Source organism: Lepidochelys olivacea (assembly GCF_965140295.1).
Source record: "Lepidochelys olivacea isolate rLepOli2 genome assembly, chromosome: 6".
Classification (NCBI taxonomy): Eukaryota; Metazoa; Chordata; order Testudines; family Cheloniidae; genus Lepidochelys; species Lepidochelys olivacea.
In genome coordinates, this window is record NC_140416.1 from 82,588,067 (window position 1) to 82,606,480 (window position 18,414).

Genomic DNA, 18,414 nt, shown 5'->3' on the forward strand with positions numbered 1-18,414 from the left:
AGGGAGCAGGGCAGGTTGGATAGAGGGCAGGGAAGTTCGGGGGAGTGGTCTGGGGGTGGTCAGAGGGCGGGGAACAGAGGGGTTGAATGGGGGCAGGGGTCGGGGGCAGTCAGGAATTGGGGGGGTTGGATGGGGCGGTGGGGGGCAGTCAGGGGACAGGGAGAAGGGGTGGTTGGATGGGGCAGGAGTCCCAGGGGGGCAGTAAGGAAGGAAAGGGGGGTTGGATGGGGCGGCAGGGGTGCAGTCTGGCGCAGGAGTTCCGGGGGCAGTCAGGGGACAGAGAGAAGGGGTGGTTGGATGGGGAAGGAGTCCCAGGGGGGGCCGTCAGGGAGCAGTGGGGGTTGGATGGGGCAGGAGCCCGGGGGCGGCTATCAGGGGGCAAGACGTGTCGGGGGGGGCGGATGGAGGGGCTGGGCCACGTCCCCCTCCCTTAACCGGCCCTCCATACAATTTTCGAAACCTGATGCGGCCCTCAGGCCAAAAAGTTTGCCCACCCCTGTAATAAGTGTAGCTGTAGCTATATTTGTGGCTACTCCTGGGAGGGAGAAGAGGTGGTCTGTTTGCAAAGATCCACCCACTTTTATAGTTAGAACAACATGTTCACAGTGGAAGTAGAATGGATCGAGGGTCATGCAACTTCCCAAACTGCTTTTCTCCACCTTGGGAGGGCCAGCATCCCAACTTGGCCTAGTTCAGGATTTTCCAAATTGTATACCACTGGTTGTATATTAGTTTGATGTTCCAGCCATCTGCTTCACACCAGTTCTTTTGGAAGGGGTAGGTGAACCAACATGAGAGCTGCAGGCCTGATCTGTCACACAGTGCTCCTACAATGTAGGAACTGCACACTGGGGACATCTGCGTGGCCACTCTGTGAATCTTCAATATGCAACAGGGGCTGGGTGGCGGCGATAACTGCAACGGTGCAATCTTCTCCCGAGTCTGAGGACAGCTAGATTTGTTGGCCCTCAGTTTCTGAGACAGCCTTGCCCAGGTGAACACTGGTGTCCCACGCCTCATTGGCGAATTACATCATTAAACTTTTAAATATTGCAGCTTCCCAGCCAGTGGCCTGATGTGAACAGGTGGCGATGCTCCAACACCCAGGACAGGCTAGGTTAGACAGTGCTGGCAGGAGGGGATGTTGCTGGTCACCCCCAGCCCTAACAGGGCCACCGGCAAAAGGTGCAGCCCCCCGGCGTGCCCTGTGCGCTTGGGGCAGGTGCAAAGGTCACAGCGACCCCCTGCCTGGGCAGGCAAGCGACAGCACCTCCAACACCTTGGAAAGAGGCCAGCAGAGCGCCTGCGCAGTGAAGGGCCGCTACCTCTCGTTTCGTTTGCATGCTCAGTATCAAAAGACCTCACGCTCCTGCGTCTGCGCAGTAGGCGGGGGTTTGTAGCTGCATGGGGGAGGGCAGGCTGTTGATTACACGCATGCGCAGAGGAGCGGACGCGTGCTGTCGAAGCGTGTCGCGACTATACGCGAGCTAGCGGCTCCTCGGCCCTGGCTCATCGATGGTGTGTTATTTGCGCCTGCGCCGAGGAGCACGTGCCCGCGTGCCCCGGAAGCACTCCCTGTCCCAGACTCAGGCTGGTGGGAACGGGCCTTGCACGCTGCGTTACCGGCCGGTCTCCTGCGCCGCTGCCGCCTTCCCCCCGCCATGTCCCGAGGTTCCAGCGCCGGCTTCGACCGCCACATCACTATCTTCTCCCCCGAGGGCCGCCTCTACCAAGTAGGTGAGTGTCCGGCACGGCAGCCGCCGACCTGCCCCGTCATGGTGCGGGCCGGGCCCTTGCCCCGGGCCTGGGCCCGCCCGGCTCCCGCCCGGCTCCCGGGGCCCGCCCGGCTCCCGGGGCCCGCCTGTGCTTGTTGCTCCGGGGGCGCTCGGGTCTGACGCTGCCGAGATTGGGGAGACGCTGCCGCCGTTTCTCGGGGGGCGGCTTGGGGGGTTGCCACAGGGGCGGTGTCCCAGCGCGGCCTGCACCGTCATGGGGGGCGGGAGCTCAGCATGGCCCTCCCCCCACCACCGCTCCTGGGGGGTGGGGGGCTGCAACGCGCTCCACGAGCTACCCCTACGCACAGCGAGCGGGGGAGCGTAACCAGCCACCCAAAGTGCTTGCAGTCCCTCCCATCTTGGGGCCATCTGTAAATTTTATAAGCATACTCTCTACTCCATTAACGAAAATATTGAATAGTGCTGGATGCAGGACAGACCACTGTGGGACCCCCCTAGATAACGTTCCCCCAGTTTGACAGCAAACCATTGATCGTTGCATCTGATGAAGTGGGTTTTAGCCCATAAAAGCTTATGCCCAGATAAATTTGTTAGTCTCTAAGTACTAACAAGTACTATTTGTTTATTCTTTGCATAGTTTTCTCAGTTGTGTGTCCACATTATTGAAGTTTTAATCTGGACCACATTTCCCTAGTTTACTTATGAGAATGTCATGGGGGACTGTGTCAAGAACCTTACTACAATTAGGATATATCATTCTCCTGCTTCTCCACTAGGTCAGTAAACCTGTCAAAGAAGGAAAATAGGTTGGTTTGATCTTGACAAATCCATGCTAATCGTTACTTTAAACCCTATTCTCCAAATGCATATAAATTGATTGTTTAATAATTTGTTCCAGTATCTTTCCAGGTCTAGAAGTTAGGTTGACTGGTCTATAATTCCCTTAAAGTAATAAAAATAAATGGAGAATTTAGCATTCTAGGTTTGCTACATGATTACCTGAAGTAGTTGGGGGAAGGGAAGTAATGGAATGTGACTGATTAAGAATATTATTTTTGAGCAGCCAGTCAGTTTTCAGGTTGACTCTTTGCTTTCTTGGATGGCCCATGAATGTTTGTTAGTTCCAAACACTTTTGTTGGCTGCCATACTAATAAAAAAAATGCAAAGCACTGATTCGTGTAATGCTCGACTGTCCAGATACTTTTCATTCTAAAAGTGTTCTCAGATGTGCATTATCTTACTAGCAAACTTCTTATGTATTAGGGAGAATTGGGCAGTCTCTGGAATTCATTGCCAAGTCAAGAAGATTCTCTCAACTTTAGCATGTACACAATTATTTCCTGCAGTTATTATACTCTCAACCTGCCACAGTCCCCATCTCTCCAGGTAGAGAACTGGATTAGATGGGAGCACTGTTCTTAGGATCCAACTGTTATAGCACCTTCACGGGCTTGAAGCATGGTGGTTGTATATGTTTATGCTTCTGAAATATTCTTAGCCTCCCACCATCTAGGGGATCAGAAACTTGGGAATTGACATGGCAGTGCAAAGCTCTCTCACTTGCCATACCCAAATTAATCAAATGCTGAATCCTGTTGGATTAGAAAAAACTGTGGTTCTGCATAAATAAAAAAAATACTGTTGCTGTGTAATAACTGAATTGGGACAATCTGAAAATAAAACTGTTTAATTTAGGATATAGATTTAACATAGGGACAAACAAATCAGTATGTGTAGTACAGTATGGCTTTTTTCCCCTCCCACTTTAGTCCCTTATAAATTCAAGTTGCTTAATATAATTATTCAAAATATACTTTAGTTTGTTAAATTAAATGTTGAAAACAATTGGGTAGCACATTGAATGTGACTGCGTGTGCTATAGGGAAGAGCTGACTTTAGGAAGAACTTTGTCTTTTACTTCCCAAAGCTGAGAAACTTGCTGCTGAAATGATGCATGGGTGCTTGGAGAACGCAACAGTTCTTTTCAGAAGCACCCCTTGTTGCTGTTAACTTGCCTCAGTACTGGCATTCCTGTGTCTTCTATTGTGTCAGCTTTACAAAGAGGAGGTTTCTTTCAAGTAGAATTTGTTGCATAGGTGTGCCTCAATTTCCCCTTTTCCCATTGTTGCGAAGTTCTGCATGCTGTGCAGAGCCTGCTGCAGTTTGAATACATATGCACAGTACCACTGAAATGCTGAAGGATGAAAGTCTGTATAAATGTCAAATACAGTACAGACTCATTTATCTGCGAATCTGCTTAACGCGCAGTAGTGCCATGCCTCCCAGTGCTACCTATTTAACACGTGGGACTCATTAACATGCGGTTCAGGAACTTGCTATATAGCGCTACAGATTTCCTCACTAATTCACTGACAGATCGATGAAATGTGGAGCGGAAACGTGTTGTACATCTTTACAGATATTGGTAAAGACGTATCATGCATGCTTAGTCATTGTCACGTAGAGATATATATAGTAATATATATACACACTACATTAGAAAATTTTAACCGTAGGCCTAATATAATGGTAGAGGGAAAGCATCAGCATTCCTACACTGTAGTAGAAAAGCTAGCTGCAATAGATAGAGTAAATAGCGGAGAAACCTAAGCCGAAATTTCAAAAGATACTGGGATTGCCGAACCTTCTGAGGAGGACTAAAAACTGATCTAAACTGAACGGCTTTGTACAAAATATTGATTCTGCTGTGGGGCTTAAGCGAAAACGTGTGCGCTATTCAGCGAAAACAGACAAAGCCATGCACACGTGGTTTGCTCAGGAAAGGCTGAAAGGAATGCCGCTAAGTGGGCCAATTCTTCAACCCCAAGTGACAAAATTTGGAAATTTAACAGGGGATGAATCCTTCCAAGCCAGCAAGGGGTTTATAAGTCATTTTAAAAAGCGTCATGGCATAGCGCAAGTATTGATTTTTGGAGAAAGCCAATGAATCAGCCGTGAACGCATTTCATCTGCGGTGAATGATAGACTTCATAAGAAAAAAAAGCACGAGACAAAAAGAGCACTAAACTGCTTTTTTTCCCTAAGGGAATCAGACACTTTTTTCAGCATGGCCCTCTTAACCCGTGGTCCGTTAACACGCGGTCGTGACGGCTTGACTCCCAACATCTGTGCATAAACGGGTCTGTACTGTACTATTGCAATAAAATTACTTAATTGGGACAAGTTAAATTGCAACAAAGGCTTTCTTGGGATATCTCCCTGGAAACTGAGGTAGCGCAATTTATAATGAATGCTTAATCAGAACATTATTAGCATAAATTTTGTTTACTAGTTATAAATTTACCTAGTGCCAAATAGTTAAGTAGTTGATAATTAGGTGTTATGTAAATATGAATTTATAAGCTCTCCTCTTTTAATACACAAGTTACCAAATAAAATCATGGGGAACTTACTTGTTAAGTGCTTAGGAGGCCATAGTCAACAGCAGTGTGGTTTAAGAGATGGAGCCAAATAATTCTAGATAATTGGACTTACAACTTCAGTTGTCGGTTTCTTCTATATAAATAAAATAAAATTCTTTTGGGGAATAAAGTCATTAATGCGATGTTAAGATCCAGAAAATGTTGAGGGACTGCTGAAAGCTCAACCTTTATTTCTGGGCCCCTTGTGATTTTCTTGTTATATGGTCTCTGTCACAAATGGTTTGTTGATTAAGTGCTGTGTATGTAATATAACAAACAGGAATTGCTTATTCATTCTTACAGTACAGACTTGTTTTGATTTAATTTTAAGTCTGAATATCTAATCCAGTGGCTTTAAAATTATAACCATTTAGTTTCTTCAAGTGGAAAGGTTTTTTTTAACTTCAGTTTTTTACATAGCTTCAAAGTTAATGTTTTAACATTGAGCCATTTCAGTCAACCACTGAACTGCTTTTCCTTTATTTGGCTTGTTTTGCAGGTCTTGCTGAGACTTAAAAATCAAGCCAGGCATGAGTACTTGGCACTGTAGTGTAGCTTACTATATAAAGTTTATAAGAAATTTTATTTTATACGCTATATTTAACATAACATCTTGAAGGTGGTAAAGTTAAGGTTGAACTTTCAAACTTAAATCTGTATGTCCTGACTTGACTACCTGATTATTTTTTTTATTAAACCTTAATGTTGCTTGTCTTCCCTCTGGCAGGGACGCAGAATTTCTTGTTTCAAATTTTAAAAGGGAGAGCAACAACATCTAATACTGTTCAGCACTCTAATTGAGCAGAGGAGAGTCAAGCTCGGTATATTTGTCCATTGGGACAAGCTGTTGCAAACAGAGGGCTTGGTCCCCAGTGGGATATATGTGTGTGGTGGGCTTGCAGCCTCTGCCCCCAAATATAATATTAGTGGCAATGGTACAAGTATTTCTGATTATATTTATCTTTCTAGAATATGCTTTTAAGGCTATAAACCAGGGTGGCCTTACATCAGTAGCTGTTCGTGGGAAAGATTGTGCAGTAATTGTAACACAGAAGAAAGTACCCGTAAGTAGAACAAACACACACAACCCTATTTCTGGAATGCAAATAGCAAATTTAGTGACATTATCAGCCATGTGTCTGTGAATCAAACCAGTGGTTTTCAAACTGCAAGTCGCAACCCAGTACTGGTCACAGCGGCTCTGGTCAACACCACAGTCCAGGCCGTTAAAAGTCCAATCAGTGGTGCTGCCCGGCTAAGGCAGGCTAGTCCCTACCTGTTCTGACTCTGCGCCCTGGAGCAGGGGGGCCACAGGGCTCCGTGTGCTGCCGTGAGCACCGAATCCACACTCCCATTAACCGGGAACTGGCCAATGGGACCTGGGGAGGGTGGTGCCTATGAGCTGGACCAGCTGCTGGCCACTTCCAGGGCGCAGTGCGGTCTGCAATGCCAGGACAGGCAGGAAGCCTGCCTTAGCACCCCTGCTGCGCTGCTGACCGGGAGCCGCCTGAGGTAAGCCCGCGCCCAAATCCCGCATGCCAACCCCAGCCCTGGGCCCCCCCCCCAACCTGGAGCCCCCTCCTGTACCCCAAACCCCTCATCCCTGGCCCCACCCCAGAGCCCTGATCCTCTCCTGCACCCTAACCTCCTGCCCCCGTTCTGTTGGGTCGCGGGCATCAGTTTTCTTCAACTAGGTCGCCAGAAAAAAAAAGTGTGAAAACCACTGAATTAAACCATACCAGTTTGCCATTATGCCTGCCCTGACTTGCCTTCCTTTTGCTGCTCAAGCGTCTTCTCAGCACCCAATGCCACACCATATAGTTCCGTTATTGCAAAGCCCTGGGCCACCTGAGAATACATCTGTCTTTGAGGTGTAGGACTGTTTACCTGTGCATTTTTCCCAGTTCCGCTGTTCTGAAACCTTACCTGTAAAGCACTGTATCAGTGGTACAGAGAGGAAGACTTCAGTAAATGTCTGTCAGCACATTGAATGGAGTGACACAGCAATGCTGAGGAAGAGAAGCAGGCAAAAATTTAACTCCTAATTTGAAGAGCAGCAAACATACTAGGGGTTACTAAATCTTTGTCTAGGGATCTTCAAAATTGTCCTGGGGAAGAGGTTTCCATCTTCCTCCATTGCACCTCAGTGACTAATCTTTGATGGGGTCCCCTTCTTCCTTTGCTACCTGTTTGACTGATCACTGGAACATAGTAGTAGAAATTCTTCCCACATTTCTGCAGAACAAGATACTAGGAACTTATAGTGGAAATTCAGCAACTCTTTGCAAATGCAGTGTGATGTTGGAACTTTCCCCCTCTTTCCAAGCTGATAGTAGATAGTGGAGTGCTTGGAAGACCATTTCCACTGTAATTTTCTGATTTCTGCCTCTTGTTGGCCTGAGGGCAGGTCTACACTTAAAATGCTGCATTGATGCAGCTGCACCACTTAAGTGAAGACACTCCTACACTGACGGGAGAAGCTTACCCATCAACACAGCACTGTTTGCATGGGGAGGTTATGGTCGGTATAACTACATTGCTCAGGGGTGACGTTTTTCCCCTGTAGCGTAGACCTGGCCTCAGTGATCTGGTAATAATATATGGGTAAAGGACTATTGTTTCTTTTAAATTATTTCAGTATTTTTGTCTATTAGGACAAGTTATTGGATTCCAGCACAGTGACTCATTTATTCAGAATTACTGAAACTATTGGATGTGTAATGACAGGAATGACAGGTAATTTACCTTCTGTTTAAATATCCAAATTTTTAAAATACTTTCTATTATTACTTCATTTCATGTTATGTTGATGTTTGCAAACTCCTGTAATCCAAAATTGGAGATGAGGCTTAAGAGATTTGCTATTTACAAACTGACAATTTATTTAAATAGATTTAGCACAGTGGGATCTTCCAGGATGGAGATCAGGTTATTACTATCAACAGCATATCCAGCAATTCAATGTGGTGTGTTTTCAAGAACTTTCTCTAAACATTTTTTTAGTGGAAGTAGTGCTTACTTTAGTGGAAGTAAATATTTTGTCTTTTATATTAGCTGACAGCAGGTCTCAGGTTCAGAGAGCCCGCTACGAGGCTGCTAACTGGAAATACAAGTATGGCTATGAGATCCCAGTGGACATGCTGTGTAAAAGGATTGCAGATATTTCTCAGGTCTACACACAAAATGCTGAAATGAGGCCTCTTGGTTGCTGTAAGTATAGTAAAGTGTACCAAATTGATAAATCTAAGATACAGATTTTTTTAAATTAAACGTATGGGAACAAATTCTAACCAACTTTTCTAGATATGTAAAATGATATGGGCATATTGTAAAGAGTAGTGGTGACTAATGGTTAAAACAGGTGTTGGCATCTGGACTGTGGGATTATGTTGCTGTTTCTTCAATTGACTCGCCATATGAACTCAGGCAAACCATTTCACTTTGAGGAAGCCTAATTTAGTCAAAAAATGCTGTTGCAAGGAGGAGAAACGTTTTGGGAAACCTGCCTGCTCTCCTAGTAGGCTGCTTGCAGTGTGGGTTCCAGGGTCCATAGCTCCAGAGAGTAGCCCTTCCTTCAGGGACCCTGAAGTATCTGACTCCCTCACATGTAGCAGGGAGCCTAGCAGCCCCTGGGACTTCTAGGCTCCCAGCTGTGCGGCAGGAAGGGCACCAGAGCGTGGAGCCTAGAAACCCTGAGTGTCTTGCTGTAAGTGTAGCCCCACCAGGCTAGGGCTTCCAGTCTCCCTGCTTGGACCTGGGAGCCTCACCTCTATCTGGGGCTGGGCTTCCAACTCCATAGCGGGGAGCCCGGAAGCCTAGAGAACCCAGCTCCAGCAGGGGCTCTAAGGGGGTTCTAGGATCCCTTCCACAGAGCTTGGAAATCCTGGGACTGGCTTACAGGGTCTGCAGCCCTCAAAAGTAGCCCCAACATGCAGACTTCCCTGGGGCCAGGGAGCAGAGCTGCAGACACTGGGAGCACTAGCAGAAGCTCAATTAAGTTTACATTCTTGTCAGTTTCACGAATTTTGTTCAGAAACACGGTCTTTTGGTGTTTCTGAAAGAAGTTTCTTGGTTTTGCTGAGAAATTGACAAATTTGGTTTCATTCCTATGCGAAATAACCCCAATTTTAAAAAAACCTGAAAATTAGTGCAGACCAAAAATACAAGTTTCAGCCAGCTCTATTTATGGTGCTTAATCTGCTCAGAGTGTACTGAGGTTTTAATTTACTGTTTTAAAATTGCATATTGAATGTATATACAATGGTAAATCTCAACTCCGCATCTGTTTATTACTTGTACTTAGCACATGCATAAAATTAGTAGTTCAGAGATCTTAAATCTACACTGGTAAAGTCAGATGAGCATCTAAGATCTACAAGTTTAATTGTCTTTGAAGTTCTTTCTTTTCCTTCACTTTTTTAAATCTATGAAATTAAATAGAAATGTAATGCAGTGTGAGGCAATATTGTAAAGTTAAAATGTCAGTCAAAAATGTACAAGTTAAGGTTCCAGTGCTTTCATTAACTTGACTATGCAACGTATTTGTAAGATTTCCTATTTTTTTTCCAGGTTAAATGTATGATTAAATTTATGACATTCTACAAAAAAAAATAGTACAGGATGTGCTCTGCGGCTGACTTTTTAACCTTGTTACTGGCACCTTAACTTCTGTATTACCTGACCTTGTGGCTCTCTCGCAAAGTCAACACTGCATTGAATGAATGGTTTGTTTTGTGTGAGATAAAAACCTGGTTTGGTCTAAAATGAGGTACAGTTCCTAGAAATGAGGTGCAATTGAGCAGTATGTCACCTTAGTGATAAAGGGGAAATGTGAACCTCAGAATAATGGGGCTAGGTCCAAAAAGGTATTTAACTGTGCACTGTCCCGGGTCATACTAGAGGAGAGTCTACGTTCTAAAAATCAGAATCCCCAATCACATGGCACTTTGGTTATATCAAAAATTAAAATGTAAAGTTATTTTATTTATAGGCATGATACTGATTGGTATTGATGAAGAACATGGCCCTCAGGTATACAAGTGTGATCCTGCAGGTTACTATTGTGGGTTCAAGGCCACAGCTGCAGGAGTCAAACAAACAGAGTCAACCAGCTTTCTTGAAAAGAAAGTGAAGAAGAAATATGACTGGACGTTTGAACAGACAGTAGAGGTAAGCCAGAAGGGGAAAATCAAACTGAGCCAAAAGCGCTCTACTGCCTGTAGTGCTTGTGTAAAGGGTTATGATGCAAAGAAGTGTTTGTGTTTCCTCCTTTTGTTAGGTGCATTTTTTAATCAGTGTTTCATAAGGCTGTTCATATGCCCAAATGTCCCACCAGTGTATCAAAGATTCCTTGTAAAACACAAAAGTCGTACACATTGACATTAGAATGTTGTATTAGATGGCTTGCCACCATTTGCCCTCCAATATCTATATATAGTTGGCTTTGCCTTAAGGATTTTCTCAATGTTATTGTTTAGTTGTTGGATGTGTAATATTTTCCTTCCTTGTAAACTGACAAAAGCAGTGAAATCTAGTTTTGTTCCACCCTTCAAGTTCTTTTGACTATAGACAGTGTTTTTCCTTTTAGAAATAGGATTCTTATATTAGCACAAGCTGAACTAAAGTCATTTACTTGTTATCAGCTTTCAGTGCTCCTGGCCTGTTACTGCAGAGTTGTCATTGCCATTTTAAGTGTGGTGGTTGCTCAGGATCCTGCATTGTGGAAGCCAGGAAATCCTGTCATCAGTTTGTAGTTGTCATATTGGATTTGCTGTCTGAGGAGCAAGTCACTGAAGATGGTTTTGAAGGCTTTTAAACCAACCTGCATGCTAGAAAGCACTTTAAAATAGGAGGTTACTATATTCTAGGAGGTTATGTAGCACCAGTGCTGACAGTTGTGGTGAGTGCAGATGCTTTTTGCAGCTGCAATGCTAGAATCGTCTTGGTCAAGGATGCATCTCCTCTAATGGAGATGTATATCCATAGGGCTACCAGTAGAAGCCTTGATAGGAAGATAGTGACTTCCTGATCCTCCATATTTGGCCTGTTAGAGGGGCAAGGTACTAAAAGTGCAGTTATGCCAGAGATTATAGTGCTATTTTCAGCGAGGGAAGTGGTGAGTTTACTATGCATTTTAGGGCAGATTTTAAAATTACTTTCTGTAAGTCAGTTGAGGGTGTGCATGTGTGTGGGGGTTCCAGTTGTATTTTTCTTTCCTCTGAAACTGACCACAAAACAAGTAGCTCCTAAAAATAAGTTATGGAAGCTAATATGTCCCCATTGAACATCAGTCCCACTGCACTCTGATTTCTTGTACATGGATACTATTTATCCTGCTTTTCCACTGAAGGAAAGATGAAGGGCCAGGAAATCACCATGATCCTAGTACTACAGAGTGTGGCTGGGTATAGTAATGCACTGACTGACTCCTGTGATACTCCATTCAGCAATTGTATGCCTGTTATTGCATATGTGTACATGTAGTAAGTATAATGCCAGCTATTATGGAAATCATCATTCAAGACACAGCCTTAATATGTAAACACTATCTTGTGTAAATTTTCCTTACTGTTTCAGCTAAACATAAGAGATTTGAGTTTAAAGAATCCTCTTCATGATCCATCTATTTCTCCTATCTGATCTTGTGATATACCAAACACTGCAGTCACAAACTATAATAACCTTAAAATAAAATCCTCCACTGCAGGATTCAACAGGAGATGGCTTATTTAAATACAGATACATGTTTAGAAATGGAATTGAGAAGTTTAGCTAAATTGTTACGGTTTTTCTTCAAGTCTGCACTACTGTGTAAGCTTTTAAAAAGCTTTGTTAGCATTAGAACATGTTAACACTTTGCTTATATTCAGTTACAAATTACAGCCTTATAGGGACAATTAAACAGTCATAATTTTAACACCTAAAATTATTAGAGCTGAAAACTGGGGTTTTCAAAAGAGCATTAAGGGTGTTAGTTCAATGTGAGATGAATACCTAACTCCTTCAGACTCTTGAGTATCCCATCCAAAATAGTTGTCTCAAAAATAAAAATTATTTTGCCATTGTTTGCTGGCTTCTTGTGTATCACTCACATTGGGCAATTGAAGTAGATTGAGTCTATTCCTAGTCAGTTTCATATTCTGTTTTTAATGCATAGCACTGCAATGTTTTGGAAGCAAATGCTTGAAAGGAATGTTTAAATGCAAATAAGTTCCAATCAATTCATAGAAACACGTCTATTGGTGTCCTTTTTTTAATTTTGTAAAAATATCTTCACAAGCCTATATTTTGGGCTATGTTGACCCCATTAAATGTTCCTTTTAAAATTTGAGTCAGCCATGATAAGTGACTCTGCTGAGCAAAACCAAGAAACCTGATGGCATCTTCATGCTTTTCCAGGATCCTAGTGAAAGCCTTTAAGTGATGTGTGTTTGATTAAAAAGATTCTTTCATAATCTGGCTTCTATTGGACCCTGTAATGAAGGCATAATACTACTACAACACATCAGTTTAGTGTTTCAGAAATTATTGCATTTCTATTTATTTTTCAGTTTAAATAACAAGATGATGCCTATCCAAGGCTCTAGTCACCCTAATACACCATTAACAATACGATATCAGCAACATTAAAATCAATTTGGCCAGCTAGCCATCTACAAAAGATCTTTTCTGTCCCTTCATTGTTATGAGAAGCCTCAACATTACAGTTATGACTTCAGTGCAGGATTAAGTATGGAAAGAGGTTGAGAGAGAACACTTGTAACACATACCTTGGATAATTAGTAAAAACAGAAAAGGTAATAATCATGGTTAAGTGCAGTATTTCTTCCCCAATATGAGGGCATGTTATAAAAAAAGATCATAATGAAATAGAAACTGCACAAGTGACTTGTATATCTGTTTGTGAAAAGCATGGTGGTGATTCCAAGTCCTCAAAAAAAAAAAAAAAACCACCAAGGTAAAACTGGCTTGTAATTAAGATGTCTAGATTGTTTTCGGTTTTTTTGTTGGTGGTAAATGTGTTCTATTTCCAGCTCAAATCAAAAGATTTTAACCTTTGCATGGTAAACAACTTGTTGGATTTTTTAACCTTTGCATGGTAAACAACTTGTTGGATTTTCTTATCAGGAAATCCCAAGATACACTGATTATTAAGGGGGTCCTTATCTTGTAGATCATTTGCCTGGGGTGAAGAGAGAGAGCTGAATTTTGCAACAGGAGCAATTTATGTTTGAAAATTTGGGAGTATGTGGGGGAGAGATGGAGTGATTTAATTTGAAATTGAAAGGTGGTAGCTCTTGAAAATGTTTTGAGTGCTCTTTCTTCAGTATTTCTTTTATCTAACTTTTAGACAGGTATAACTTGCCTGTCTACTGTTCTGTCCATTGATTTCAAACCTTCGGAACTAGAAGTTGGAGTAGTTACAGTTGAAAATCCTAAATTCAGGTAAGTTAAATTACTGTAGTGGAACTTGCTGTGCTTTCTGGGTTATGAATGGCTAATTTTAACTCCCTCCCTTCAGAAAGGTAGATTAAAATATAGATGGAAATGAAGACATGGGGGGGGAATGGCTTGCCACTTTCTAAATATTTGGGGTGTGGGGAGAGTTTGACTTCCTTTCAGATCACTTTTTGCAGTTGGGAACTGTGGTCCTACTTTAAGCTCTGACTAGACAGGAAGACTTTAAAAAAAAAAACCAAACAAACATGTTTTTAAGCAGCACTTAATTAAAACATTAGCACCTAGTATAGTCTGGTACTGACTAGACATGGTCTACCATCCTCTTCCCTTTCCATTGACCATGATAACTAACATGTTCTAGAGGTGTTAAACCTTGTATATGCTAGGTGTTAAATGGTGTTTAACAACATAGCATCATAGAAATGTAGGGCTGGATGGGACCGTGAGAAGTCATCTTGTCCATCCTTCTCTTTCCATTCCCCCACACCCCCATGCTGAAGCCTAGACACTATCCCTGACAGGTGTTTGGAGGCTTTTAAGAATAGGCTGGAAGACGATAGGGATTCTGTAACCTCTCTTGGAAGCCTGGCCTATTGCTTATAGTTAGATTTTCCTAATAAGTAAGTTAAACCTCCCTTGCTGCAGATTAAACCAATTACTTTTTGTCCTACCTTCAGTGGACATGGAGAACAGCTGATCACCTTCCTCTTTATAACAGTGTAGTGAAGGGAGACTTACCAACACAGCACCTCCTGCTGGTCATCTGGGAATTAGCTCTTTTCCAGTGTACAGAGCTCCCTCTGCAGGCCAGTGTCTTGCTTGCCACTGGCCCCGTGTCCCTCCCAGTGCCCTTTACCTCAGGGTTCTGCCCACAGCAGTAACCCCCTTACTCTGGGTCTCCCCTCCCTCTAAACCCATCTTGCCTCAGTGGCTACTGCCAGTCATCATCTAGACCCCGCTCACTGGGGCAAACTGCAGTCTGTAATGACCACTCATCATTGGCAAGGGGCTAACCCCAGCCTGCACCTCTGCAACCCCAATAACTGTGTAGGCCTTCACCAAGGCCTGCAGCCTGGAGGTTTACCAGGCTCGAGCTCCCTTGCCCTATTCCCCAGCACTGCTCCAGTTCTGGCCCACACCCCTCTTATCAGGGCCAGCTGGGCCCTAATTGAGCTGGCCACAGCTGTGGCTGCTACTCCAATCAGCCTAGCTTGGCTGTTTTAACCCCTGTTCTTCAGGAGTGGGGCAGCTGCCCCACCACAAACAGCCCTTAACCTATTTGAAGATTGTTATCAAAAACCCCTCAGTCTTCTTTTCTCAAGGCTAAAAATGCCCAGTTCTTTTGAAGTTTCCTCAGAGCTCAGGTTTTCGTGTTTGTTGCTCTACTCTAGGCTGTCCCAGTTTATCCACATCTTTCTTAGTGTGGTGCCCAGAATTGGACACACTACTCCAGCTAAGGTGTCACCAGAGCCTAACTGAATAGGACATTTACCTCCTGTGTCTTTTATATAAGACATTCCTGTTGATACACCCCAGAATAATAGCTTTTTTCATAAGTGCCTCACGTTATCAGCTCATATTCAGTTTGTGATCCACTATAATGCCCAGATCCTTTTGTGCAGTACTACTGCTTGGCCAGTCATTCCCCATTTTGTATATGTGCATTTGATTTTTTTTCATCCTAAGCGTAGTACTTTTCCCTTGTCTTTATTGAATTTCATCTTGTTGATTTAGACCAATTCTCGTCCAATTTGTTGAGGTTGCTTTGAATTCTAATCCTACCCTCAAAAGTGCTAGCAACCCCCTCCCGGCCTGGTTTCATCTGCAGATTTTTATAAGCACATTCTCCACTCCATTATCCAAGTAATTAATAAAAATACTGAATATTGAACACAGTAATTGCAACGTGTTCACTAACATGCATTTTTTAAAAACACTTTTTCCTAATATAGAGAAGGTCTTTGAGTAAACCTTCTGAAGTAAATATCACTGAGATAACTCTTGCTCATTCTTGAAAAGTGGTGGTTAGGTTTATGGGTACATGCAACTTAAAATATAGATTAAATCAGTGTTAGCTGCACCTTTTTCCTCCTCTCGATCTTTGAGTATACCCCTCCAGTTTTGAGTCTCTTGCCTTTACCTGTTGGGGTGTTGGATCTTTTGTCTTCACGTAATCTGGGGTGGAATACTGTGATTTTACAGCACCTTTTGCACTAACCATGATTACTCAGCAGGCCCAACTGGGTTGTGTGCCAGCAAGTCTTCCTTTCGGGAGCTGTGACCTCTGACCACTTGTGAACATGGGATCCAGATAGCTCTTTCAAAACAAATATTGTTTAATCTCAATAGTAGGAAGAAAGCATAGTAAGAGAACAGGGTTTTTAACACAAAAGGTCTACAAGCATATTTATTTTAAATAAACTTAGGTAGGATGTAGTTTACCCCAAACTCTGCCCCCCTGGGTTGTGGAGTCTGTCTACCCAGTTGATAAACCTACTAATTCCTTTGTTATCTTTGCTCCTTGAGCCTAGTCAGACTGGCTTGGCCATCTTTTGGGAGGGGTATCTGGGCGAGACTTCAACAGAGTTGGTTTTCTGCATTGTCCATTAAGAGTCAGTAACTGGGATTGTCTAGAGCTATTACCCACTTTCTGGTTGCGTGCACTGCTTGTATAAATGCTTTGTAATCATACTATGCAACAGAATAACAATCCCAAACGAAGACTCTTGAATCAAACTGCATCTCCCCCCTTGCTTCTGTCTTAATTGGTCATGTAAATTAGAGATCTTTAGTCATAGCTGTGTGCTAATCTGAATTTAGAACAGGGGGAAATATTTTTAATTTGAATGTAAGCTTTTTCTGTTATTTGGCTGGAAGCTAAGTTGTAGTACTGGTCGCTTCAGAATCCATGACTGAAGTAATCAGGAATAATGAACTTGGTTTATAAATTTTATGTAAACTTGGCCAAGCCCTACCTGAAAATATATATTTAAAAAAATTATGGATGGCTCTACCTCTGTCTGTTGGAACTTTTTTCCAAACATGCTTTAAAGACACCCCCGTTAAGGACACTGTACTCCATTGGCAAAGCCAGCAAGCTTATAAACGCTACAGGCCAAATAGCTCCATATCAAGTTTCTTATGAAGTCATTTGAAGATGGCTACGTTAAAGGCTGCATTTAGAATCACTGGGGGCTTTAGTATATACCTAGGTTCAAGGAACACATTGGCTCTAGTTGTGAAACCAGTGGAACTTGTAAGCTCCCTAGATCAATTAGGTCTGGATTTCTTTCTTTCTCTTCCTTTAAAATTGACATCATTGCAACCTTAAGGGGAAATATCAAATACAGAGTCTGGAACTTCCAAAAGGGATAGTTGTTTTCACAGCACTAACCTGGCCATGGTGTACATATATCTTCTGTTCATGTTTACTTAGTTAAATTTAATGTATTTGTTCTTTAATATTTAACCTGTGCAAGCATGGTGTAACATCAGTTTTGGGGATTTCCTAACTTGAGTGCTTGTTAATGCAATATTAAGGGTGAAATAATGCTGGCTTTTTGCATTTAATACATTTTAGGAAAACTAAATGCAAGTTAGCTCAGTGTTAAATGGCACAGAAGATTCCCTCCTAACAGGACACCTACTGCCATGCTCCCCTTTTTGCTGCTGCCATTCAGGGGCCCATGCTAAGGCTTTTCCCTTGTATTCCCTGACAGTGGGTGTGTATGCTGCGGGAGGTGGGACTTCCATATTTGGTCATAGCCATCCTTTCAAGAAAAGAGGGCCAGAATTTGAATCCCCTTTGGAGTAATGGTCCTACTGATTGCTTTGGACCACTCTTATTTTTTTTCCCCACCCCAGTACATCATAGTAGCTACCTCATCAGCTTTGCAAGGGTATTACTAATGACTATATAATGACCTGTTCTGTCCCACCACTGTCACCATTGCTCTCCAGGACCCTAGACTCTCTCCTGTTGGTTTTTCAAAAATAATCACCATGGCTCATTCATTGCTGTAGCAATTATTTTAAAAAGACAGAAGATGCAGCTGTACTACTTACATTTGTTTGTGGGGGCATTAAAGATGGAAGACAGTGGGTTAAGGGGAAGAATAAACAAAACTATTTCTGGAATGCTTTTTTTCCCCCTTTAGGATCCTTACAGAAGCGGAGATTGATACGCACCTCGTAGCTCTAGCAGAGAGAGATTAACTAGTTTTCCTAGTCGCATTGACTGCTTCTGGCAAGGATGTTTGGTAAAAAGAAAACACTTATTAATGGCTCTGGATTATGGTTTGAAAATGGAATGTTATACGGTGTATTTTACTCTGTCCAAATAAAACAGGTTTTTGAAACCGTTTGGTGTTTGCTTTAATTTTCATACTTTGGTTAAAACAAGAGCTTGCTTTTTTAGTGTTGTGAAAACATAATTCAAAATATGATAGCTTGGAACACTTTTGCAGTAATTTGCCTCTTGCCTAATGGGTTCTTGAAGGAAAAAAGGTAATGAATTGATTCCCTAGGTTTGGCACAACTAACTTTTTGTGTCACTATTAACCCCAAATGCTTATTTTGGGCCATTAGTTCTGATTTTGTCTTGTAATATTTCTGTACGTTTCTGTAGTGCCATTCATTACAAACCTTTCATCGCTTCTGTAACCCAGTAACATAGTACCCTATTTTATAGATGGAAAATATGAAAACTGGAGAAGGTAAAGTAACTTGCCCAAGTTCATACAGTGATACAGCAACGAAGCTGAGTCCATTCCTCAGCCATTTGACCACACTGTTT

The 18,414-nt window shown here is 42.7% G+C and overlaps 1 protein-coding gene across 1 annotated transcript; it reads left to right on the plus strand.

Moving 5' to 3' along the window:
* The first annotated feature begins 1,522 nt into the window (after positions 1-1,522).
* Positions 1,523-17,977, plus strand: PSMA6 (proteasome 20S subunit alpha 6). Its single transcript, XM_084632764.1, has 7 exons — positions 1,523-1,737; positions 6,129-6,223; positions 7,814-7,895; positions 8,214-8,369; positions 10,150-10,328; positions 13,510-13,604; positions 17,777-17,977. Exons 1-7 carry the CDS (start codon positions 1,662-1,664, stop codon positions 17,832-17,834), a joined length of 741 nt encoding a protein of 246 aa, XP_084488890.1. The 5' UTR covers positions 1,523-1,661; the 3' UTR covers positions 17,835-17,977.
* Positions 17,978-18,414: the final 437 nt, after the last annotated feature.